We start from the raw sequence: 27,938 nt of genomic DNA, 5'->3' as shown, positions 1-27,938 counted from the left end.
TGTAGTAAGAAGTTCAATCATAAAAATTATTAAATAAGGTCTTTTTTATTTTTAATATTTTCATCCTTAAATATAATCATTTTTCAACTTAAAATTTTACAGATACCTACAAAATATTGGACATGCAGATCCAGGATCCGTAAAACTTTACACCTCGAATCAAGGATTTATTTGATATCCTCTTCTATCTTTTCTTCATATCAATTATACTATTTTCTAAAAGAATTAACAAATTTTCCATAAGAGAATTAAAAAAAATAATATTACCCACACTTTCCAATGCCTAAGAATAGCAAGGTAGTAAAAAGAGAATTAGATGATGACGTTATTGAATCTGTCAAAGACCTTCTTTCCAATGAAGACTCAGTTGATGATGCTTTTAAGAAAAGTGAATTAATTGTTGATGTCCAAGAAGAGAAAGATACAGATGCTGAAGAAGTATCTGAAGTCGAAGATGAAAGACCAGCTTGGAACAGTAAGCTACAATACATCCTGGCCCAAGTTGGATTTTCTGTAGGTTTAGGGAATGTGTGGCGATTCCCATACCTATGTCAGAAGAATGGGGGTGGTAAGTTTTTTGTTCTTCTTCTTCTTTTTTAAGTTCTACCTTGCTGAGTAAATTCCAATTGATTATCTCAAATAGCTGCTTTTGTTGTTGTTGGAGTATCATCCTTTATAAACTATAAATTCCATTATAAAGCTAGAGAGACTCTTGTTGAAAGTGAATTTAACTGTTTTCAGAATAGGTCCCCATAGAAGCAGATGGCTTACTATGAATACGCAAGGTTTGCTTTAAGAGTAATACACTCTCAGATTCTTTCTGTGGATGCTATTAAATATCTATAAATTATTGACTTTTCAAACAAATGTTGCATCCCTTGTGCCCCTCAGTTATTCTTTTTGGAGAAAAACTTAAAGTTTGTGGTATAAGACAATATTGGTGAAGAAAGATAATTTTCTCTCTATTATTTACATATCTGAATTTTAAGTTGTTTAACTTCGTAAAAGCAAAAACTACATATAATGTAGACTGAATATAGTCTTCAAATGTTGACCAGAACTTTGTAGATTCCAATGGAAGGGACTTAATTGGATAATTAATATAATACCAGATTCTTCAGCCTTAGATATCATACATATTTGTTTCTCACTTCTATAGTATTTGGGGATGTCTTATTTTAAAGAAAACTTTAAAGAAATAAGAATCCTTATATTTAAACAAAAATATCTACATCAACATAATATTATAGTTTGTTGTATTTTTATGTATAATTATCAAGGGTTATTTAGTGAACATTTCTTAAAAATCAAGGGAAAAACAAAAACAACACAAGAGGAATAGATTGTTCATGTAAGACATAGCTTTATAGTACACCAAAGTCAAACAGAATGGTTTGAAGCTTTATTATTTACATATATAGAAGCTGTGAAAACAAGTATGGTTAAAAATTAATTATTCTATATGCCTCATTTCAGTAACCCAAAGGATAGAAAAAGTATTTTGATATTTGATTCCAGTTTGTGATAGTTTTGTTGACTAGACAAAAATATGTTTTTATTTTAATTTATTTTATTTTATTTTTTATTGTTTATGTTATTACAGTTCTCCCAATTTTTCTCCCTTTCCCCCTCCCTCCCCAGCCTACCTCCCATTCCCACAGTAAATCCCTACACCATTGTTCATATCCATGGGTCATGCATATGTTATATATGATTTTATTTTAGATGTAATTGCAATCTACACATCAAGTGAAATAACATAACCATTCAGTGTAGAATTTCTTCTTAGCCACTAAGAGATGAAAAGATAAGGTATTATGGTGATAAAATATGTTCATAATCTTGCTTAGTTAATTCAACCAGGCACAGAGTAAACAGATTTGAAAAAATTAGCCTGTTTGACAAATCTTTCTAAGATATAGGAATCAATACATGAAGTCGGTGATGCACTACACATCATTCCACTGAAACTGTGAGTTCCTTATCTGGTTGGTAACATTCCATATAAATTATTTATCAAATCAACATAAGCAGCTATGTACTACACTGCTTTTTGTTTCTCACAGATAATTGCATTTGCCAAGACAGGCAGAAGATGAAATCTGATTTTCAGACTCCCTGCTTCATGAGCCTTAACTGCCCATCCTGTTAAGAAAGAAGGCTGTCTTGGTTGAAAAGTCAGGTTGCTTTCCATTTAATGCAATTTTTGTCTTGATGGAGAGCTCTAAAGAATTGCATCTTTAGTAATTATCAAAAGTGGCTCTCCTTTCTAATTTTCATGTAAAAGTAATCAAAATGCCCTTTCTAGTATTGTCTCCTTTCTTCTAATCACAAATACTAGAGTATGATATAACAAAACAGTAGTGGAATTTTATCCTTTCAAGATGACTGTTAGAGTACAAAAGATTGTACTCAATGTGCAGAATAGTGTTGAGCCTTCTATGTGTCCCAATAGCATCTGCTGGCTGCTGAGTTAAAGAGCCTCGGGCTACCTAATTCTTACTTATTCATCATTTGTGAGGCACTTTATGAATAATAGAAGTAAAACACAAAACCTAATATAAATCAATTTGTCTGAAGATATTATGCTTAAAGCACAATAATAAGTGGTATAATATAGAAGCTACCAGCTCAGTATTTGAAGTCAATTTGACTATGAAGCCTGGCTCTTTTGAATACTAGCCACATGATCTTTTACAAGTTAACTTACTTCTTCTGGCTTCTTTCCCATACCTATAAAATGATGATCATAATGGGACCCCACTGGATTATTGTAAGGAATAAATGAGTAACTTAACTACATGTAATAGGCTTAAAAATGTGCCTGGCAATTGGTAAATTCTCAGTTATATTTTAACCATGACTATTTTTAATATGGAGGCTAATTAGATTAATCTGAGTTAGAGAAAAAGCTAAATATCTAAGAGCTTGTCATGCATATGAGAGTGGACCCCCCAAAACCAGAATTATATTCTGAAGTGTGGGCCCTTTATAATACAGGCTTCCTCCACTAAATTAGTGTTTTAGGAACGCATGAGTGTACCAGCTGGCATTGTTGTGAGAGGCTGCGTTTGGCTTCAGTGAATTTTTCGTTTTTTAAGACTCAACGCATTTGCCATTTCATGATGGGTGATTTATGTGCACACCTGCCCACACAGCACTGAGTGTTCAGCAGTTTTTGACCAAGAATGGCATGACCCCCATGCCCCACCCTCCATATTTGCCAGATCTCACCAGAGCAACTGTTTTTGTTTGTTTGCTTGTTTGCTTGGGTGAAAAAAGTTCTTAAAAGAAAACTTTGCTGTGTGGAAGAGGTGAAACAAAAAATAGCAGAACACCAAAAGACATCAAAATAGATGAGTTCAAAAACTGTCCTGAGCAGTGGAAAAAAGTCATGATAGGTGTATTGCATCAAATAGAGAGTACAGGTATTCCCCGTATAACACAGTAGTTCTATAACACGGTTTCACTCTAACATGGTTAGAGAATTGGGAAAGACTCCCGTATAATATGCAGTTAGGGAAATCCCTATACAGTACCTAATGTAATAAAAGCTTTTAAGAGCAAAAGATAACTCGTTTAAAATTTTTGAGTGTGTATGTCATATCAGTTTACTCTAAAAAGTGTAAAGAAAGGCCTAGACTTAGCTGAACAGTTAGTCATATTTCTTAAATGAAGATCCTTGCACTGAAAGGAACACAAAGTTTAAGAGAGAACTTCCAAAGTGCTTAGCACCATATAATGAAATTTATAAAGCTCTCTCAGCTAAAAACAAGCATCTAAAGTTATAGATATTTTGCAAAAAGTAGAGCACAGAAATCAAGATAATGCTGAAGAAAATTCAGAGGATGAGGATATCTTGTCAAAAGAAAATGTAATCAGTTAGTGGAGCTTAGTAGTGATGGCAAAGGAAACATTACTTAATTCATATTAATATATAATACTTTTGATGAAATTACTTTAATAATGATATTTCTCTTAATTATAAAAGTATAACAGTATATATTTTTTAATTTTGGAACCTAAACCCCTTTTCGTACTTTTTCTTTGTTTTGTATAACATGGATTTACATAACACGGCATTTGTTAGGAACCTAACAACTGTGTTATATAAGGGTTACCTGTACTTTGAAGGTGACTGAAGTTTAAACATGTAAGAACAAATACATAATTTTTATAACTAAATTTCATTTTTTGGGTGCCCCCTCATACATAAGTGAGGAAAGATTCGCAGTGAGTCCAGTGTTAATTCTTTTTTTCCTAGTCATTCACCCGCACATAAATCCATTCACATTATAGGATTCTATGCAGGTGTTGAAATGCCCTTTCAATCCTTTGGAAAACATTTGTAGGCTGTTAGTGCTTGAATGTTACAAATCATTTTAGAATTAGAAATTTGGTAGTTTTGTTTTATCAGCTCATTCATCCATACTTTTAAATTGCATACCCCTTTGCAGAATCAACTAAATCTAAAAGACTGAAAGTCAGGCATAAGACAGGATTTTCTACTGACCACCATATTCGGGAAAATTCTTACATATGGTCATTATTTCAGCAATAGATGGATAGTGAGATAATTTGAACAAAAATTTATTAATTTTTATTCAACAGAATACACAGGCAATTTGAATAGCTTTCAAAATCTATTCAATACCACTTAACACTTTTAAAAAATGGGAATATATAATAAATGGCCTATTTAAAAAGAGAATTAATGCCATTGATTAGATAATAACCCACTTGACAGTATCTGGTTGGTCAAAACTCCAGTAAGAAATTTGAATATAGATCTTAGAGGTTATTTAAAGAATGATTCATATGTATGTATACACATACATATATATTCTCATGTAGAAATTTGTTTAGATTTTATATTTAACTTTTATCAATTTAAAACCTAATATTAACATTATCAAACTAATACATTGAAACAAAATCCTCAAGCAAGGATATGTTTATTGATTTTTTAGAAAGAGCGGAAAAGCAAAGGAGAGAGAGACAGAAACTTTGATGTGAGACAAACATTGATCAGTTGCCTCTTGTATTCAACCCTGAATGGGGATTGGATCCACAAGCTTTTTGTGTATGGGAGGATGCTCCAACCACCTGAACCACCTGACAGAGCATCAGACTAGTACATTTTAAAATCAGTATTCATATATCTTAACTTGAGATTTAGCTGTAGTAATTTTTTTTTTAAAGCATGGAAATTTTACTACAAGGATAATGATACATATTTTATAGTAGATATGGAATATCTTTGTTTTTTTTTCAATCTCACTACCCCATCACGGAGATTTGGAAAACAAAAAATTACTTGTTTCCTGAAGTATACTTTTTATATGAAGTATATATGGGAACAATGACATTTGTCTGTGATAGAGGTTATTTTATTTTTAATTTTTTTTAGTTGAGGCAGACATTTTTCTTCCCTGTTATTTAGGGGGAAAAGTCAGTTTTTTTTACCATACACTCTCATTCATTATAATTTATCAGATTTGCAATACATGATTGAGATGAGTTTGAATAAAATTTAGTAAATGAATTTATAAACATTGCATGAATAAGATTTCCATGAGTTTGTGAACCCTACTCGAGGAAATAATTATTAAGAAATAAATTATTTTTATGGAAAATTAAGTTGTTTACTCTCAGTAAAATGAAACCAAAGCTATTCATTGATATTTTTATTTTTATTGTAATTTTTTGTTATCAGAAACTCTTTGTAGCAATTTGAAGTTTCAAATACTAGAAAGTTTAAAGTAATGAAATTGCATTTTCCTTAAAGTCCCTTATACAATGTAGAAGTTCAGATATCATCTTCTATGAGATAATCAGAATTAGCATATTCTCTATTCTGACTATTGAAAATATAATGTATTTTATTGGTTCTTGTCTCTGTAGGTGCATATCTTTTGCCATATTTAATACTGCTTATGGTAATAGGTATTCCACTTTTTTTCCTGGAACTTTCTGTGGGTCAAAGAATTCGGCGAGGAAGCATCGGTGTGTGGAATTACATAAGCCCTAAGTTGGGTGGAATTGGATTTGCAAGTTGTGTAGTAAGTTTCCTGATACGGTGTATGTTATTGCTATATAACTTTTACAGGGTTTGTAATTATATAGTTTGTGTTTAAATAAAACTTTTCAATGTGTATTTCTACTCAACTCTTTAATAATCTTTTTAAAGAATCAGTTCAGGATCTTGCACTAATATACAGAACAAGCAGAACTATATTAATGTTATTCAGTCTTGTTAATGCATGTTCTTAAGACCTGTAAGAGACTTCTTTTTTCTTTCTTTTTTAGAAAAGATAATGTGTTTTAAATAAAAATAAAATGAATAGGATTTTTAAAATGCTAATTGAGTCTTATACATATCATCTCATTGTTTCAAAAGAAGGGGCATGAGTTTTAATGTAATGTAATCATGTTACTTTATTTTGCAGGTGTGCTTTTTTGTTGCTCTCTACTACAATGTCATCATTGGCTGGAGTTTGTTTTATTTTTCTCAGTCTTTTCAGCAACCTCTACCTTGGGATCAGTGTCCTTTGGTGAAAAATACTTCACATACTTGTAAGATATGGACAAGACTTTTATTCAAGTGTATTTTATTGATTATATTGTTACAGTAGTTCCAATTTTTTCCCCTTTGCTCCCCTCTGCCCAGCACCACTCCTCCCCAAGCAATCCCACCCTCCTCCCCCAGTCCATGCCCATGGTGGACAAGATGTTTTAATATTTAATGATAATTAAGTTGGTAAAACAATGAACTTTTAAGATTTTTTAAAATAATGTGGAAAACATTTTCAAAATCAGTATCATAACTTTCATCACTTTTAGGATTGGCATACTCAGAGAGAATTTTGGCACCATCTAAGTTTACTAGTTCTTCTCAACTTATTTAAGTATAGTTGGTGTACAATATTAATTAATTATATTAGTTTAGGTGTAAAATATAGTGATACTCCTTACAATGTGGTCACCCCACTAATTCTATAATCATCTATTACCATGCAAACTTATCAAACTATCATTAACTATATTCCCCTTTTCAAGTTACTTCATTGTGTCCCGTGATATTAGGGTAAAATAAACCTTCAGCTGTTAACTTTGACAGTCTAATTTTGTACATCTTTCTTGATGCCTTACATCTTTTATTAAAATAAAACAAAGGACAAAAAAGAATTTAGATTGAAGTAATTGCTGTTATGTCTTTGGTTTTGTTTCCTGGTTTTTCTAGCATTTATTTTTATATCCTAGTGTATAAATAAAGAACATTTCCCTATAGTGATACCTACTAAATAGAGCATCCAGTTCACATATATAATCTAAAATTTTCTAGTAACCACATTTTAAAAAAGTTAAATAGGTGAATATTTTATATAATTCTGTATATCCAAAATTTTAACATTTCAACATATAATTAATGTAAAAATTAATAATGTAATAATTTGTTATTACTTTTCTCATACTTATTCTCCAAAATTCCTTCTGTATTTTATATTACAGCATATGTCGTTTTGGGTTAGCTCATTGCAAAAGTTGCATATGTTCACCTGCAAGCATATTTGACAGCTCTGCCCCAGGAAAATAATTCTGGAAGTGGAAGGGACTATAAATTTGATGTGTTTTAACTACTTTGATAAAAAGCTCACATATTCATATTCATAAACGTGTAATCAAAAATATCAAAGAGGATACATGTCTTGATATTTCACATTTTTGCAATTGAGTTTTTATTGTGAATTTAAATGCTTCTGTAGAATAGTAATACTTTTCTAGGAAATGTTGAGAACTGATTTACAGGCTTACTGGAAAAAAATTCCCTCATTGCTCTTTATAGTCTGAAATGATTATTACCTTCCTTTCTGCAGTTGTAGAGCCAGAATGTGAAAAAAGTTCCGCCACCACCTATTACTGGTACAGAGAAGCACTGAATATTTCCAGTTCCATTTCTGAAAGTGGGGGATTAAACTGGAAGATGACCGTCTGCTTGCTGGCTTCCTGGGTCATGGTTTGTTTGGCTATGATCAAAGGCATTCAGTCTTCTGGAAAAGTTAGTATGTTAGAACCCTTCCTGATTCTGCAGCCTCTGTGGGCAAACTGCAGTAGCAGGTGTTTACATTAAGGAAAGGACAAAAGTAAAGATATAAGTGCTTTATAGTGAAGTGTAATTTATAAACTTTTCTTATTTCATCAAGATTTTTGAATTTTTTTGTCAGTACATATTTTCTTTTGCTATTTTTTTCAGTTTACCCTGATGTTTTAGTTCTCTGACTACCAATCATTTCCAAACATGGAAATTGGGGGAAGCGGTAGAATGAAGAGTTTGTTTGTTGTATTTGTCTTATATCATTTATTTTTCTGTCCTGTGGTTGTTCTAAGGAGTAGTTGCATAAAAGATTTTAATATGATCTCTAATGTGGTTTCTTAAAGCTCTGAATATCATTAGGTGCTTATGATAATCTCAACAAGGAACTCAGAGTAAATGTAAAAGACAAAAGGGCACGCCTGCCAGGGCAAATGGAAAATTTTAAATGGCTGTGGTTGAAAAAGACAGTAAATGAATTCTAGAAACCTTTATTTATTTATTTTTTAAGAATGCATTAGGAAAGTAATTGCTATTCACTCTTTTTCTTTCATATTGCATTTTTTTTCATTGTTACTGTCATTGTTTTAATGCTTTTACATCTCTTGGCTAGACTATTGCAAGAATTTATTATTGGTTCTTCTACTCTCTGCCTTTAATCCATCTCTACTATATTTTCTTTCCAAAGCATAGATCTGATTTTATATCTTTACAGGCTAATATATTACTACTTACCATTATATACTAATAGAAGTGGAGGTAATAGTAGTAGTAATAATATATGATGTTGGTGAGGATGACTCTGACAGTGATCAGAGCAAGAACAATAAAAGAAGCTAATATTTATTATGTTTATTATTATTTTGTTTGCTGTAGGCACTATGATAGGTACTTTATTTACTTTATCCTATTTAATTCTAAAGAAAACTTCGGGAAGTAATTAGTAATCTCAGGCCTGCTTTACAGATATAAAACAAGTTTGAGAAACTTTTAAAACAATTTCCTATAGAAATTTTTATTTTTATTATTTTTTTCCACTTTTTAATTTTTATTCTATTACAGTTGTCCCATCTTTCCCCCATTGCTCTCTTTCCTGCCCCGCCCACTTCTCCCCTGAATACCTTTTAATCTTGTCTGAATGTTAATGTTTTATATGATCAAATAAGTTCAATTAATTGATTCAATTTGATGTTTTCTACCACTCGGATGCATTATAGTAATATTAAAAGTAAAGGAATAGATTCTTAAATCACATCTAACCATATTTATATGCTTCCTAAGATAATGCCATTTGGTAGTAAGAGAAACGTGTGGTCAACCAGAGAAGTCCAAAAACCTTTGTGCTCAAGTCTTACTGCCATACTTTGTTTTTTCTTAGTCTGAATGTGTCTTATCGCTATTTAAAGAAATACTCATCTTTTTTTTGTTGCAGAATTTTGCAATTGTTTTTCTTATGTCACATAATTTAGAAGAATGTTATACAACTTATATACTACATACAATTTATTATTTCAATGGGAAGCTTCAGTGGCTTTTGGGCAGCATTTGAAGAAATAATTTAGTAGACACAGATGAGAAGAAAGCTGCAACAATGAGTTAAATATAATAGGAAAATGTTTATTAGGGATAAATATAAAGCTCTGTGTTTGCCAAACCAAAAAGCCTGCAAATAAATAATCATACAAGTACAGTATAGAGAAACATGATTTAAGGTAATAATGGTAGTGTATGAAAAGCTGTTTAGAGGATTTAGCATTTAAGGAAGAATATGAATCAATTTGTGTTATGCTTTGCACACGCACATACACATCACAGAGGACTGATTGGAAACTTCATGAATTCAAATGGGTATGGCATTGTCAGTCTCCTTTGGGCCAGTAGGCATACCTCAGTTGAACCATGACTACAATACTGGATTTTACTGAACATTTTATTTCCCCCTTTATTGTGGAGAAGAGAAATCTCAGCCCTGTGAAAACAATATTCAAATAGTCGAATAAAAGGAAGAATAAGGCTTACTCTATATGGATAAAGAGAACAGAACTATGGTCAGATAGTTCTGTTGGAGTTCTGGTGGAGAGGAGGTAAATCTTCAAAGAAAGGAAGGCCTTTTTGGAGGCAAAACTGGTAACAATGAAATTTGTCCTCCTGGTGGGAGTGAGCTCAGCATTATTGGAGGTGGGCAAACAGAGGTTGCATGTCCTTTTGCTACAGCCTCTGTTAAGGGGATGCCTGCCTCGGGGGTGAAGGGAGAGCTGGCAGGGAGAATCTGGAGATAAGGTGACCAGAAAGCCATTATAATAGTGACACATCACTGAGGATGGGAACAAAGGGACACATGCTTAAGGAGAATAAATAATTGTTCAGAATTAAATAACTGATAAATGGCAGAGCTAGAACTAGGTTACGGAGTCCTCAAAGAGAATGACTTTCTGAAAGTGTGTTTATAATAAGCATTTTAATTTTAAGAAAACAACAACAAAGTGATTTCATGTTGTATGTTCTTCATTGGTTGAGTTCAATGAAAATATTTTTATACAATGTTTTAGTTGATAAACTCATCTCTTACTGGAAAGCATCTCAATTGTCAAGGCCCAGAGTGTCTTAAAATTAGCCAAAGAAACATATTTCATTGTTTTATTTCCCAGTTCCTAAAAGTGTGTATTTTCTGGACAATGTAGTCATTCATCAGTTCATTTAATACACATATATTGAGTACCTACTGTGTGCCAGGCACTGACCTTGTTCTGGAGATATAGCAATGAACAAAGCAGACAAAATGCCTGCCCTCATGAAATGTCTATACTAGTAGCAGAGGAAGACACTAAACAAATTTGTAAAATAATTTCATTTAGCTGTGCATAAAATAAAGTGTGGTAAGGAGAAAGTATAGCATTTTATACAAAGTCAGGTAGATTACCCATTTTAAAAACAATATACAATTATTTTGGAATAAGATTAAACCCATATGATTAAATGTAAAGAATTTGAGTTACAAAAAAGTACAGAAACCTCTCTAAAGAACTGACTTAAGATTCATCTTAAATCTCAGAATTTTGGGGGGAGGCACTTATCTATTTATTTTATTAAATATATTGAGGTGACATTGGTTAATAAGGTCATATAGGTTTCGAGTGTACATTTATATGATACAGGATTTGTATAATGCATTATGTGCTCACCACCCAAAAGCAAATCATCTTCTGTCACCATGTATTTGGTGCCCTTTACCCTTTACTACTACCCCACCCCCTTTCCCTCTGGTGACCACCATGCTGTTGTCTGTGTCTCTGAGTTTCAGTTTTCTAGCCCACTTATGAGTGAAATCATATGGTTCTTAGCTTTCTCTGATAGACTTATTTCATTTAGCATAATATTCTCAAGGCCCATCCATGTTATTGCAAATAGTAGTAGTATTTCATCTTTTCTTATGGCTGAGTAGTATTTCATAGTATATAAGTACTATATTATCTCTATCTAATTACCTAGCAAAGGACATTTTGGTTGTCTCCATGTCTTGGAGAATTTAATAATTAATTTTTTTGATTTTTTTAACCTGCTCACAGAAGAATAAAATAAGGATGTGACCTACTTAATACTACTTAAGTGTTTAAAATTTTGGCTGTTATTTTTCTTCATATTACATTAAATGTACAATTTTTTTTTCCTTTTTAGGAAGCTATGCTAGAGTCTTGATTGAATTCAGATCAGTGCCTTTAAGAACTCAAATACTTGTGGAGTTAATAAATAATTAATAATATAATTAGTATGTAATTTAAAAAATACTGCACAATAAAGATGAGTTTATTTTTAAGAGAATGTATGCAGAAAGGAAAACTTCCTATAAATTCTGTACAATATTTCTGAGTATCTACTATATGCCAGGAACTGATAAGTATATGCAAAGATGAATAGGCCACAGTTTTATCCTAATGGAACCTATACTTTAATGGGTGAGAGAGGTAATTACAGTGGAAAAAGTACAGTAATAGAGGCATATGAAAAATGCATGATAGCATAGAGGTAGCCACTAAAATTAACATGGATTTGGGAGAAGTTTTCAGAGAGGAGTTAACCTTTTTCATCTCATGACACACATAAACTAATTACTAAAAATTATGTAGCATATCAAAAATATATATTTTGGCAGTCTGACCAAAAAATAGGTGCAATTTTGATTCATTTGCATGGGACAGCTATTGTGTTGGCTGTCTATTAATATTATTATTATTTTAAATTTCACAATATAAGGGCAAAGAGGTCAGTACCCCTAACTAAACAGTCAGGTATTAAGTGTTTAAAAAAATTCTTGCAGCACACCAGTTGAAAATCGCTGAGCTGGAATAAGTGTTTGAAGAGGAACTCACCAGGAAGTTCAGAGAATACACTGGATGCATGGGAAAGAGCATGTACAAAGCCTAAAGATGGCTGAGTACCCCTTTGTGACTTTACATACAATTTGCGCAGCCCTTGGGAGATGAAACTTCTAAGTTGGCTGCAGATATTAGAGTGTCTGTGGGCACCGTTAGAATGTTGTCTGTTACCTAACAAACAATGTAGAACATTTGAGGATCTTTAGCAGTTCAATGACACCATCAGATTTTTAGTTTAAAAAAAAGTCATTCTGGTAGTTGTGTGGGTGAGGGATTTCAGGGATGAAGGGAGAGCTGGCAGGGAGAATCTGGAGATAAGGTGACCAGAAAGCCATTATGATAATGACACATCACTGAGGATGGGAACAAAGGGACAGATGTGAGATTTCTGTGATAGAATCAATAGGATTGGTTGATGCGTTTGTTATGGGACATGTGTGAGAGGACATATTAAGGGTATGATTAGCCTGGACAAATAAAAGAATCATTTCTTTTAGTCTCTAATTTGAAGTTATATTAAAAATATGATGGGAGTATGTCATTTATTGGGAAAATCGTTATTGATCTATTCAGATTATTTCAATGTGTAGCCTTCATTTTTAAAGTAAGTGGAATTAATGAAAATAAGTCATTTAAAAGGCAGGTAATTTGAGTTCTGTTTTAAAAAAAAGATAAACTTTTGCCAAAAGTGAATTCTTGCTTCTGGCTAGCATCAAGGTTTGTGAATGAAGAAGAATCATAAAAAGAATAGGTTTAATTCAAGTGAGATCAAGCCTACTTAAATAGATACATAGTAGACTGACAAATTTAAAGGATGCTGAAAGTAGACAAGAATAATTATAAAATATACTCCATCTGAAGGCATTCTGATGAAAGCAATGTGGGTGATTTGAAGTAATCAAGGAATTATACCAATTTAAAATGATTGAAAAATTATACTTTATTATAACTAAATTAAAATATAATTATTTTAATTAAAATATGAAATTTTAAGTATGTTGAAATTTTATTCATAGTTTTTCTGTAGGGTATTCCAGATGCATTTAAATATAAGTACAATTAAATGTAATTAACAAAAAGTGAATAAAATAATTTCGAAATAATTTAAAAAACAATGAAAAATAAATGCAAATAAAAGTGGATAGAACTATAGAAATATAGAAATGTAAATTATGATGTTGACTTATATGTTGTCTATAGTTATTGGATTTATTATCTCTTACCTGCCCTAAGCCATCCTTTGCTATGACTGTTTCTCCATTCTTCCCACCTTCCCTCCATTCCTTCCTTCCACAGCCTTTGTTAGGTGTTTGTGGTATAGCAGTGAACATGAGAGAAAAGGCCCTTGCCCTTAGAGGGCTTGAATTCCGGTAGGGGAGACTGGAAATTAACAATCAAATGCATAAAAAACAATTTCAGCAATGCTGAGTGCTGTCAACAAATCAAAATGTCATGGAGGGTTCATCGGGCTTAGCGGAGGGCAGTTAGGAATATTGGATGGAAAAAAGCATAGTCTTATTTTGGTTGGTGTGGAGAGACTTCCTGGAAAAGATAAAGATGAGATGTAAATAACAAGCAGAAAAGTCCTGAACAGATGAGGGAGGTGAGTGCATCCCTGAGCTGCCGTGAAGCTGAAGAGCTTGGTCTGTGGACAGGTAACAAGGGCCTTCGGGGCTAGAGCTCAGCTGAGGAGAGGGAGGCGGGGTAGGCGGGCAGGGCTCTGCTGTAGGCTTCGCAGGTCAGAGGGAGCAACTGGAATTTTATCCAGCTGTGTTCAAAATCTTTGGTGTACGTGAAGCAGGGAATGAGCTAGTTCATGTTATCTCTGATTAGCCTGGAAACCAGTTAGGAAACTTAAAAATAGTGCAGGACTACTTCTGAACCTTTGACTTTAGCCACTGGGCGGATGGTGGGCCATTTACTGAGGCAGAGATGAGTGGGGACCGCTCTGGCGGAAATTGCGAAGTTCCCTTCTGGACCTGAAAAATTTCAGGGACCTAATAGGCTTCCACATGGAGATGTCAAGGAGGCAGCATAGGGAAATTCTTCTATGAAAAACATTTGCTTTATTTAATGGTAAAAACTGCTGAAGCAGAAAAGTCAAACCTTTACATGGTTATTCGGTTATTTGTTGAAGTTCTGTAGGAGACTTAACAGGGACCACTCTCAGTTCCAGAAGCTATAGAGAATCATAATGAAAGTCTGGTCAGTGGAAAATAAAGGACTTGTTTTTTCTACCTAAAGCAATAAAAGTAGGAATTTGTTAGGAAGTTGGTACCCATTTATTTCCCTTAAATATTGCTTGCTTTTATGAACTATAAGAAATCACCACTATTCAAGTTGCATCATACCTCTGGACTATTTTAAAGGAGATTAAATAAGAAATATTTCTAACTTTTTAGGACATCTCAAATAGGATCTTATGTCATTAAATCAAGACTAATAAGCCATATTAAGATGGCTATACAATAATATAATATAATTATATTATTAATCATATAAAAACAGTAACTGTCAAAGTATAGAACAGAAAAATCTGAATTATAAAAAAATGTTGTTAGTGTATCTCACCTATTTTTATTTTTATTTGCAGGTTATGTATTTTAGTTCTCTGTTTCCATATGTGGTACTTATATGCTTCCTAATCAGAGCACTCCTTTTAAATGGTTCAATTGATGGCATCCGCCACATGTTTACCCCTAAGGTATGTACTGTATTTCTATCTAAGGCTTGTAATCATGAAAGCATTATATTTGTTGTTAAAATGTTCCCACAGTTTGAATTAAGGGGTGATCCTTCCAACATATATACACTAGATTGTTAAACTATAGCTGGTATGTTATCTAGCCTAGATAAACCAGAGATTTTATATATTTATTATTATATTAATCTCTTTCCAATTTTAAATGCCCCATTTTAGTTCTAGCATAAGGTTATCGCTATCTAAACTTCAAAAATTCCTCTTTAATATTCAATTAATTTCTAATTTTTGCACTTGTAAATTTTATAACTTTTTAGTCTTTACTCTTCTTCCTCCTTTATTTCAATGGTTCTTAACATTTTGTGTCACAGACTCCTTAAAAAATAATAGGATCTTCTTACCAGAAAAACATAATGAACATACTAGTTTACTTAGAATGTCAGGAAGTGGACAGATCACCTAAAATCCATGGACCCAGGTTAAATCCCATTTCAGAAAAAATCTGTCTTGTTTGTTTTGTGATTTTGTTCCTTCTAGAATGATATTTCCATAGTGAGTTTGGGAAGTTCTGTAACTTTTATAACTATACATACATTTTAGGAAAGTTCTTACTTGGTTTCATAAAAGGCATAAACTTATGCTCTGTCATTCAATTTAGAGGTGAACTCAATGCTGGGTACATTGAACCCAATTAATCAATTCTTGTGGACCTGTTAATTTGACAGTAAACAAAACCAAGTTTTGCGGCATGTATTTATTTGCTTATTCACTAACATGGAGTTAATACCTCACTATTACTTTGCTAACACTGTCATAGGCAGACACTGAGTTATGAAAATATAATTTCAAAAAGCATGGTCATAATGTGAGATTTGGGTAGAAGATATAACTAGCTTCCTAAGAATTCGTCGTCACTCCTGGCAGCTGTCTTGACACTGTGTAAAAGAGGCTGTGTTCTTTGGGTATCTGGTTCCAACTTGGTATACTTCTCTAATAGCAAAAATATTGACATTGGTATCTGGTGTTCTTGAGTAGTTCAAAAGTCCTATTTAACATTTAGCATTGTTGGAACACTTCAGTGAATAGCTAGTTATGATTCATAAGTTTTAGCTACATTATAATATATAATATAAATCATCTTCAAATGAGGCATATTTAATGACCAAAATTATTTATGTTTCTAATATTGAAAAAGATAAGTGTTCTGTATTTAAAACAGCTAGTTTTGGTATGAATTTCTGGCATGTCAGTTTTTCTAAACTGGCAATTTGAGACATAATTCTAAGTGTTTGATATAAATAGATATTTTAGAATTTAAACCCGCTTTATTTCTAAATTGGTAATTGTTTGAGACATAATTCTAAGTTTTTTATTTAAATAGGTATTTTAGAATTTAAACCTTTTGCTGTGACACTTTTACATGGTCCCTATATTAAAAATTGCAGCATGATTAACATTTTAAGCCAGGACTAGGGATCACTATTAAAATATAGTTAATTATTTCTTCAGTTCATGTGATAGTTAATATAATAACAATGTTGTTGATTGCTTTTAATTTACATTGTTTATATAAAGGAGAGAATACCTAAACACACAAACTATTCCCCAAGCCATGAACAGAAACAGTTACTGAATTGGAAGTACAGCAATCTGAATTATGTCCTCTGTAAACAGGTGCTTTCTGCCACCTAGTGGGTAAAGTAGAGATAGACAGTTAATTCTATATAGTAGTAAGATAGTGGTAGTCAGTAGGTAATATGCATGTCTTAGTTAATTGTACATAAATTATAAATATAATTATTATGTTTATTAAAATTTTAAAACATTTCAATAATAAGTAAAATTAATTGAACAATAAATCCTAATGTTTGAGAATACCATGGATTTTGTAATCTACCTGTGTTCACATTTCAGTTCGACCCCAGAAATACTCTGTAACTTTAGGTGGGTTACTAAACTTTTCTAAAATTTAGGTCATAGTAGCAACCATTTTATGGATTGTGAAGATTAAATTAGATAATCTATATAAAGTGTTTAGCAATGTGCATGCCACTGTAGTCCACATGTTAGTGATTGTTGAGCACTTAAAGTGGTAGGCAATATAGTTAAGTTGTACATCTAATTACTCCCATCAATTGAGTTCAGGAAGCAAAAACTGAGAGAGGGCAGGCCACTCACCCTAGATTGCACTATTTTAATTTAGTTATTAAGTGGCAGAAAGAATCAGGATCTGAAACTGTGGAATTCATGTTCTTACCTGTGTTTGACATTGCTCCCAGAAAAGGCGCTTTGATAATTGTCTAAAAAGTAAAGCAATTACATGAAATTTATGTTCAGCATAGATTCAGAACTTTGAAAATTTGGATCTGAAAATGTCTTAGAGATGATATACCCTTTTAGTTGCATTTCTCTAATTTTCAAAAAAAAGACTTTCAGGAAATCCTTTTTGAACGAATGGATAACATGAATAAATAATATATATGCAAATATGCAAAGCACAAATAGTTTATAATGATCTGTTTTGGCTATTAGACTTCTACCAGAAAACACAAAACATAGAGTATTAGTTAAGTAATTATTAAACTTTTAATTATAATTGATCTATTTTGCTTTGGAAAGAAAGCAAATACATATACAGGAAATAATTGAAAATAATTTATCTTTGAAATAGTCCTGAGGAGATTTGTATTAAAGATATTTAAAAATCCTCATAGGTACAAAATTTCCATGTAAGTAAAATCTTCATCTAACAGCTTGATAGTCAAAGCTTCTTATTCATATGCCTTGTTTCATTTTCAAATGAAAAATTTGTTTCTACTTAAGAACAGATTATCTCCCTGATTTAAATAACCTCTAGGTGCATAAACATTATTATGATATATTTAAACAATACAACTAATTCCATGTAGATTTTTCTGAAATATTTTGCAGCTGACTTCTATTATGTTTAATTTTAAACAGCTTGAAATAATGCTGGAACCCAAGGTCTGGAGAGAAGCTGCTACTCAGGTGTTCTTTGCCTTAGGTCTGGGATTTGGTGGTGTCATTGCCTTTTCAAGCTACAACAAAAGAGACAACAACTGCCACTTCGACGCCGTGCTGGTGTCTTTCATCAATTTTTTTACTTCTGTCTTGGCAACATTGGTGGTATTTGCTGTTCTGGGCTTCAAAGCAAATGTCATAAGTGAAAAATGCATTGCAGAGTATGTATGTTAATTTCCTTTAGCTTTTGATGGCATAATTATATAAAATAATATACCCCCCCAAACTCTTGTGTTCATTAACATGTTGTTCTGTTTTTCAGAAATTTGAAAATGATTGTAGCATTTTTGAAAATGGGCAACATTAGTCAGGATATTATTCCCCATCACATCAACTTATCAGCTGTTACTGCAGAAGATTATCACTTAGTTTATGACATCATTCAGAAAGTGAAAGAGGAAGAGTTTCCTGCTCTTCATCTCAATTCCTGTCAAATTGAAGATGAACTAAATAAAGTGAGTAGGCTATGTTCACTTAAAATATGCATTCTAAAAAAGACTTTTTGTTTTAGGAAAATGATGTTTAAAATGCCTGTTAAGCTCTTAAAATTTACATTCTTTATTTCATAGAACAACTTAAACCATAAAGGTATGCTTTATTTTAAAAAGCAATTTCATTGATTAATCCACAGTAATTTAAAATATGAATATAAATTAAGTGATTTCCATCATATAAAGTGAAATGAGTCTGATACCTTTCCTGGTATAATATTTAATATAAAAATTGTATTGTGATTATTACATATTGTGTGATTATTTTGAACACGTGAATGCTATTTGGCCATTTTAAGTATTGAGTGAAACAAGTTATGATTAAGTTGTTTTTCTTAGCCAGTGTAAACATAAAATAGGCAAACATTAATAAATATTCTTTATTACTTGTTACCTCCTCCCTAGATTGCCAAAAATAAAATATAATAGAGAAGTTAGTCATTAATTGCTTGCTTTAAAACAGCTAACTATACTTGAGACTAAACATAAAGAATCATGTGTAAGAAATTATGGGTAAAGCCATCATTAATATAAGAATCTTGAATTCTGTAAGGGTACTATCTTACCTTAAAAGTTTTCTTTTTTTTTTTTCCTTCTGGTATTATCTGTTGTTTTTATGAGATGATACAATCAACTTGAAGTTAGTTGAAAGGCAGTTTCTTAGGAGGCCACAAAATACCTGCATGTTTATTTCCAGTCACTCCCTGGCATACAGAGTCCTTCTTTGTAACTGATGTACATAGCCAACACTCAACATTGTTCTGTGCTCATGTTGCTATTTGTATATTTTACAGGCTGTCCAGGGAACTGGGTTAGCTTTTATTGCCTTTACAGAGGCAATGACACATTTCCCTGCATCTCCCTTCTGGTCGGTGATGTTCTTCCTCATGCTGGTAAATCTTGGGCTTGGCAGCATGTTTGGAACTATTGAAGGGATCATCACGCCTATTGTGGACACTTTCAAAGTGAGGAAAGAAATTCTTACTGGTGAGTATTTATGTATTTGATTTTTCATTGACTGATACAGGCCATTTTACTCTTGGTAAGAGATCAGGAGTGGAAATAGGAAAGTGTTCTATTTTGGGTTTTATTAATGTCTGCTTATTAATATGCATTGCTATTATTTGTTATTTTATTTATATAATTATCTGATCCAAATGATAAATTTAATATAGATTATTAATTATTAGTGATTATTATATTGCTTTTTATTATAGTGATGTCATCAAGAATTACTGGCACTAAATAGTTATAGAATGTTCACATAGAGATTTGTATACAACTCAAATAATTAATTCTAACAAGGTAGTTCAGCTCCAATATTCCTTTTCCAAAAAGGGCATAGCTGAAATTGATAAATCTAAACTTCTTATATAAAATAGCAATTGTGGTCCACTAGTAGTTAATATCTTGAGGTAGGAAAGAAAATAAAACAACTTATTAATACTGATAAATTCAATCTGCAAGCATTTATTAAAGTACCAGTTTTGTACTGCATTTGAGGGACATAAAAATATAAGAGAAATTATAAAAAAGATCCAAAGGTATAGGAGAGCCGCAATTCCAAAAATAATAGTACTGATAATCAAAAACAAGTCAGGTAGATAAAAGACTTGTTGTATCATGTAATATACTGATAGATAGCATAATGGAGATTTTACATATTATATGAATTAAGAAGAAACAAAGGTCCTCTAGATATGATTTCACTCGCAGTGAAAGAGAGAGAAGTTGAATTGGAAAGGGGAAGGGCCTTCTCAGAGGTCGGAGGATAGCATATAAATAGAGATAAAGAGAGCAGTAAGAAAGCTGTTTAGACCAGAGTGGGAAAGCAGTGTCTGAAGTGATGCAAAAATAAACTGGAGAAAGAAATATGAAGGTGATCTTGAATGCTGGGCAGTAGTTTACAAGCTTCCCAAGGCTGTTTTTAGTTCCGAAAGATTAAGTAATAATTTATATGTAAATAACTCTCGAATATATACCTTTATCACTTACTGCTCTGTGAAGTGTCTGTGTGTGTAAAACAATTTCAGCAGTTTGTTAAATATTGAGACTAAATGTCCTCAGCTCAGCTGAATACAAATGAGAAACTTCTTCCCCTTCTCCCAAAACGCAGTCTCTACTTCTTCAGTTTCTATTTCATTTAAGGCTAGCAATACCCTGTCTGATGTGCAGACTAAATAACAGTCATCTTTGCTCCCTTCCTCATCTTTGCCGTATATTCAAATCCCCCTGAGATAAGAGGGCTTGCAAAATTAAGGGAAAGGTCACAGTAGAGAGGGAAAAATACACAAGGTAGAGTTTGCTGCCTCCCACTGGGAGACCTATTTGGTCAGAGCAAAGGGGAATTACTCTCTTTCCCATTACCTGTCTTTGGGATCAAACCTATACTTCAAGTTACATTTTACTCTGATGAAATGTACCTCCATCAACTTTGTCAGACATGCTTTTGTCTTCTGATAGTACTGTAGGACTAGATAAGTGAATTACTCATTATCTTTTCGTTTCCTATCACCAGTAAAACTCTTACTGTCTATACCTTCTAAACACACTTTCTTCATGTTCACCTTATACTGTGATATAATTAGGAGACAGTGAAAGTGACATAGGTTATGGTTCATATTCAAGCTCCATGACTTTCATCCTGAGACTTTAAATACAATATATTGTGACAAGCATTTAGATATTTCAATAGGGCAAAGACTCCAAGGGTAGTAGTACACAGCACTTTTCCTTTTTTACTTATATGTTTATCTGTTTATGTATAATGTAACTCATAGCATAGTGCTTAAGAGATGAAGGTAATGGCTTAATTTGACCCATATTTATTGAGAGTGTTAGGGAAACCCTATCTTCAAACCCTTCTTTTGCTTTTACTCACCTCTGCTAAAAGGTGGTTGAGAACTAGAGCATAGTCATCTTTTATTTTTGATGGCTTCTCTACCAATGTGCATGAGAAAATAAATTGTCAAATAAAACTGTGGGAATGTTATATGAATCCTACTGCAGAAACTCCTTTTCAATGGTTCTTCTTAGTTATTTGGATAATCAGATTGCCCAACCTTCTCATAACTGTATTGCCAACTAATCTGTTTAGGCAATATCAAGATATAGATTTGGGTTGGTGCTAAGGAAGGGTCTGATTAGATTTTTTCAGTTATGCTTTAAAAATAACCATATTTCAATCAAATATAAAATATATATTTTATCACAAGCTTATTATAAGCTACATTACTCTCATTATTAATACAAAATTCAGTATAGCTTCCAAAACAATAAAATTTTATTAAAAGTAGAAATGACCTATGAATATTTGCTGCCTGAAAAGGTCACTTTGCTATTAATAAAGAGAAGAAGGGTATGGAGATTTACACTTTTTAAATCTTCTCAGTTTTGCCTCATTTATTAATTATGCATGGTAAGTAAGTTTGAACAGACTATGGGAGATGAGTTGAGTTAATGTCTTGCAATGAATTTACATTAAATATGGGCTAAATCCAAGTAACTCTCAATTATGTCATATTCTACAGTATCGGGAAAGGTATTACCTATTGATATCATGGACAGGTTATAAAAGTGAAAGCAAAATTATTGTTTGAATATAATAATTCATAATATAGTTTAAAATACTTGATTCTGAATAAGGGTTTCATTTGTCATTTATCCCTTTTTTCCAGTTATCTGTTGTCTTCTGGCATTTTGTATTGGCCTGATGTTTGTGCAACATTCTGGAAATTACTTTGTTACAATGTTTGATGATTATTCTGCTACGCTGCCTCTTCTAATTGTAGTCATTTTGGAGAATATTGCTGTATCCTTCGTCTATGGCATAGATAAGTAAGTGTATTTTCATCTCTATTTTGTAAACACCAGTTGTCATTATCAACTAATATTTCATTTAGAAAAGGAGGGAAATGGCTAGAGGGAAAATGCTACAAAATCAAATCTTTTGAAGGCTTTTATTTATTTAACCATTTTAATAAAGTATATCCTCCTATTAGGAAATTAGAATTATGTAGATGGTAATATAGTCTAGGATTCTGGAGCTTTGATTTAATTCTTGTTATCAAATAGTAACTTCCAAGATTTAGTGAGTATTGGCTATGTCCCATGAACCTTGTTCTGAGTTATTGTTGTCATCTACGTTTCACAGATGAGGAAACTCAGCCTTGGTTTTCTTATTAATTTCTTTCTTATTGTTATCCTATTATAGTTGTCCCATTTTTCCCCTGTTGCTCTCCACTGCCCCCCCCTCCCCCGCTCCCTCCATCAATCTCCATTCTGTTGTCCGTGTCCATGGACCATTTACATTAGTTCCTTGACTAGACCCTTTCCTTTCTTTCCCCCCTTCTTCTCCCCCCTCCCCTTTGGTCACTGTCAGTCTGTCTGTTGGGAAACTCAGGCTTAGTGAGACACCAAGTGACTTGCTCATCTCACCAGCACAGAGGCAGACCTGGGATTCACAGCCATTTCCGCTTAACTCCAAATCCTATGATCCTAATTGCTTTGCTAACCTGTTTTATTAGAGGAATTTTTTTTTTTATGCTACATAATGCCTTATGGAACAGGCCAGTTTTGGGAAACTATATATCTTACTCATATATATATATATATATATATATATATATACATATATATATATATATATATATATATACACATATCTGGCATTTTCTATGCACAGACTTTATATTGAGTTATTACTTGAACTTACTAGATCAGTGGTTCTCAACCTGTGGGTTGCGACCCCTTTGGGGGTCGAATGATCCTTTCACAGGGGTCGCCTAAGACTATTGGAAAACACATATATAATTACATATTGTTTTTGTGATAAATCACTATGCTTTAATTATGTTCAATTTTCAACAATGAAAATATATCCTGCATATCAGATATTTACATTATGATTCATAACAGTAGCAAAATTACAGTTATGAAGTAGCAACAAAAATAATTTTATGGTTGCGGGTCACCACAACATGAGGAACTGTATTAAAGGGTCGCAGCATTAGGAAGATTGAGAACCACTGTACTAGATGCTTTAAACCTCTGAACTGTATAACTGCTTACTGTGAAAAGTATATATTTGCTGTGAGATGAAGTATTAGAGTAATCTCAGAAGAAAAAAGTCCCTGGGGTCTTTATCTAATACTTTTTAAAGTTGTTGTCTTTAGTGAGCATATATAGACTAAGGCAATAAGATCATCAATCTTATTAGAGGTCTATGTAAACAGGAATGAGTGTGTTGAATGAAGAGGAGAGTCCTCTTAAACAATACAGAGAGATACATACTTGGTATTGAATGAGCTTTGTGACAAAGTTTAGAGATTGTTGTTTTTATTACCGTCAAAACCTCCAGATAAAGAAGAGTAGGGGAACTTCCATTTTGTAATCATATACTAGATAGCAATAGTAGTAATGGCTGTCTGATATGCATTAATTCTTAATCCTCTTAAAAATATTCTGTGGTAACTAATAGCAACCATGTCACACATGGAAAATTGGTATACTTGTACAGGAGGACTTAATATGTTAGCTGTAGAACCAGGACTTGAACTTAGACCTTCATTTCAAAGCTAGCCATCTCTACACTCTTATCAAGCTATCCCCATGTTCTAACCTGCAACATATTGGAATTTGATACGTATTGCAAATACTGTGTTCAGAGTAGAAAGTTATCAGTAGAAGACTTTTCAGTAATTGGCTCAATAGAGCTTTTGCTATATGAAAATTATAGTACATAATTAACTGGTTCCCTTTTACTCTATTTATGCTTTTAATTTATAACTCATCTTCCAATATGACTTTTGGTTCAGTATAAAATGTCATGTGGTATCATGTCTAACCCCCTGTCAAATCATTGATCTAATATACATTTATAAGGTTTTGCATAAACTTGAGAAATAATTCATTTTATTTTATATAGGTTTATGGAAGACCTCAGAGATATGCTGGGCTTTGCTCCCAACAGATATTACTACTATATGTGGAAATATATTTCTCCTCTAATGCTATTATCACTGCTAATAGCTAGTGTTGTAAATATGGGATTAAGCCCTCCTGGCTATAATGCATGGATTGAAGATAAGGTAAAATACAAAATAAGGACATTTTTGTCTTTTACTTTCTTCACAGTATATTTTGATGTTTAGTGAATGGTGTTGCTTTTATATAAGGATCATGAAATTTATATTTTGTTTGATCTCAAACATGTATGTTTTTTTATATACTGTAGATTTTTAAAATACATATGAAATACTAACTTAGTTCTCATTAAAGTAGCTTTATTCATGTCACCATGGATGAACCAGTAATTATTCAGCCTTTAGAGAACATCTTGCTTAAACAATCAGAAATATTTTTCCTATATAAATTTATTAAATTGTATCACAGATACTTTATAACAATGAAAACATGCATTAGTCATGTAGACATAATTTAAATAACTATTGAAGTAAAGTTTTGTTATAATTATTTTATATTAGCAATGACTATTTCAATTGTATTGTCAAGCTGCATTACCAAGGTAGTAATGCAACCGAAAGGTATATATGAGCCATTATAAAATTAGAATGCATGTTTTTCAGAGCTACCTCTGACCTTTATTCTATGGACAATAATTCTATATAATAACAACTAAGTTAATGACTGGGGCATAAACAAGTTTGTTATCTCTTACCAAAACCCTTGGGCCCAGAAGTGCTTCAAGATTTAGATTTTAGATTTTAGAAAGTTAATATGACATATGTAACAGGTATCTATTGCTTAATAACAAACTACCCCACAATGTCATGATTGAAAGCAATGCTGATTTTATTTCTAGGACTATGAGTGAGCTGGGTGATTCTTCTCTTAGTCTTACCTGAGCTAACTCAAGTACTTGGTTAAATTTGGAGAGCCAGTGTCTATAATTTTTCATTCTTGGCTTTCTTCCAAGCAATATGGACTCAGCAGCGTTCTATGAAACAGAATCAGAAATTGTAAGGCCTTTGAGGGCTAGCCTTGGAGGTGCTTAATGTCACTGCCACATCATTCTATTGGACATAGCAAGTCACAAGACCAGCCCAGATTCTTTGTTTACAAGTTGGAGACATATTTTTCCCATACTTGCAGGAAAAAATAGGTTATTAATCCATATTTCTCACTTTAACAGGCATCTGAGGAATTTCTGAGATATCCAACCTGGGGAATGGTTGTCTGTATCTCTCTGATGGTCCTAGCAATACTCCCTGTCCCGGTTGTCTTCATCATTCGTCACTGCAACCTTATAGACGATAGTTCCGGTAATTTAGCCTCTGTGACCTATAAGAGAGGAAGGGTCCTAAAGGAGTCGGTAAACTTAGAGGGAGATGATGCAAGCCTCATTCATGGGAAGATACCAAGCGAGATGTCGTCTCCAAATTTTGGTAAAAATATTTATCGGAAACAGAGTGGATCACCAACTCTGGATACTGCTCCCAATGGACGATATGGGATAGGGTATTTGATGGCAGATATGCCAGATATGCCAGAATCTGACTTGTAGCTGGGGGAAAAATCAGTGGGTTTTACTTGGTTCATTTTTATTGGTGAATGTTGGTTCCATGAAAGGAAGCTTTAGGCTTCACTTATCAGAGGGTGATCTCAGGTGTTCCATGGCTATGATCGTTAGCCCTAGGAGTATGTAAATTCAGCTGGAGTATTCCTTTGGATTCTTTGGTTTACATTTGCACAGGCACAGTTACAGAGAAAGCTTACAATGGCCAAGGTTCATGCTTATCAGAATTTTTAAAAATACTTTTGATGTTTTTTTCCAAGTATTTCTATCTCTAAAAAACAAACAAACAGGAGTTACCTCAGTTTCTAATAATTTCTGGATGTAATAGTATTTGTAATTCAAAAATGGTATACTTTAAAATGCATAAGTTTGCCCTCAGGGTAACTCCCAGGATTACAATGAACAATTCTATAAGTTGGTGCCTCTTAGCACATTTCCATGAATATATTGTGTAGATAGGCTGTACTTATTTTGGTAGCATTGATACCTTGTTAGACAAATAGTTGAAGTAACTGCAAAATATTTTCTTATGTAATAGTTGTATAGAGAAATAGTATCAAAGAATAAGAAGGCACTAATGTTGGGATGAAAGATGAAATCAGAGGTGACTAAGGATCATGTGCGTGATGGCTGTATATTTTGTGTAAAATATATGTATGAAAACGACCTAAATATGAGTCACTCAGCATTTTTAAGAATTATGCAGATTCTGCATTTTTCTATGCCGTGTGCCTAAAATCCTACTTGATATTTATTGTGAATTCAAGATTACTCATAGTATATTTATATAATATACTTGTAATGTATATAGGTGAATAATGGTACTCTAAGTACTGATTTGAAAACTTGAAGCAAGATGGTATTTTATTTCATATATTTCTGTTTTGCTTCTGTTTTATGCAAATATAAATCCTTTTTTAAGTGATTGTTAAAATTGTATGACATTTCATTTTAAGCTACAAATAAAGTTAAAAAATGATATTTATTTTCCACATTGATTTTTTCCTGTATCACCTGAACTGGATTACTTTTCATTTCAGTCACTTAGGCATTTCGTAATAATTAACCATCACATTCCAGGTGGGATTAATATATTGACTAACAGAGTTGCAACCATTTAGAGACAATGGCAAAACGGAGTATTATGGTTAAATGCTGTTTTAATGTAGTCCCACAATTCTTGAAAATATTCTTGTAGTCTCCCAGGGAACCACATATAAAGTTGACAGCTTGCTGGTTAGTATTGTCTCTTAAGTGTAAAAAGTTATGATTTTTATGAAACTGTTGTATGTATGAAATTGGATGAAGCAGGAGAGCTCCACTAAGTGCCAGCTCATTAAAAGGCTTTTGTTTATAGCTGTCCTACCACTATATTAATTAGATTTTAAAAATAATGATAGATAAAGCAGCAAAATAGGGGAGGTGGTGCCCACACCATATCCATTGATTTATTTTGACCAAATATTTTTGGTTTACTATAAACATATATTACAGACTGCATCACATCATTTAAAATGCAATTCCACTGATGATTAAAATTTTTAGTCTTTAGTTTTACATATTCAATATATTTTGTATCATTAAAATATTTTATAAATTTTTTATATATTTTAAAATATTTTATAGGTAGGCAATGTATGCACATTATACAAAACTCAAAGATTATAATAATTTAGTGTAAATTTCCCTCCTAAAATTTCTC

At 32.4% G+C, this 27,938-nt stretch overlaps 1 protein-coding gene across 1 annotated transcript; it reads left to right on the top strand.

The window, feature by feature from the left end:
• The first annotated feature begins 264 nt into the window (after positions 1 to 264).
• On the top strand, positions 265 to 27,086 carry SLC6A15 (solute carrier family 6 member 15). Its single transcript, XM_090275669.1, has 11 exons — positions 265 to 568; positions 5,905 to 6,062; positions 6,450 to 6,576; positions 7,878 to 8,059; positions 15,059 to 15,169; positions 18,128 to 18,369; positions 18,471 to 18,663; positions 19,494 to 19,686; positions 22,377 to 22,536; positions 24,626 to 24,788; positions 25,853 to 27,086. The coding sequence occupies exons 1-11, from the start codon at positions 280 to 282 to the stop codon at positions 26,222 to 26,224; spliced, it is 2,190 nt and encodes a 729-aa protein (XP_090131795.1). The 5' UTR covers positions 265 to 279; the 3' UTR covers positions 26,225 to 27,086.
• Positions 27,087 to 27,938: the final 852 nt, after the last annotated feature.

Source organism: Furipterus horrens, unplaced genomic scaffold (genome assembly GCF_987537825.1).
Source record: "Furipterus horrens unplaced genomic scaffold, mFurHor1.1.pri manual_scaffold_4, whole genome shotgun sequence".
NCBI lineage: Eukaryota > Metazoa > Chordata > Mammalia > Chiroptera > Furipteridae > Furipterus > Furipterus horrens.
The sequence above is the reverse complement of the archived record's forward strand: the minus strand, read 5'-3'. Positions and strand labels throughout refer to the sequence as shown.

Coding starts and splice junctions, on each gene's coding strand:
- SLC6A15 (XM_090275669.1), top strand. CDS start 280: ATGCCTAAGAATAGCAAGGTAGTAAAAAGAGAATTAGATGATGACGTT. Junction 6,577..7,877: donor GAAAAATACTTCACATACTT/GTAAGATATGGA, acceptor TCCTTTCTGCAG/TTGTAGAGCCAGAATGTGAA. Junction 15,170..18,127: donor GCCACATGTTTACCCCTAAG/GTATGTACTGTA, acceptor AATTTTAAACAG/CTTGAAATAATGCTGGAACC.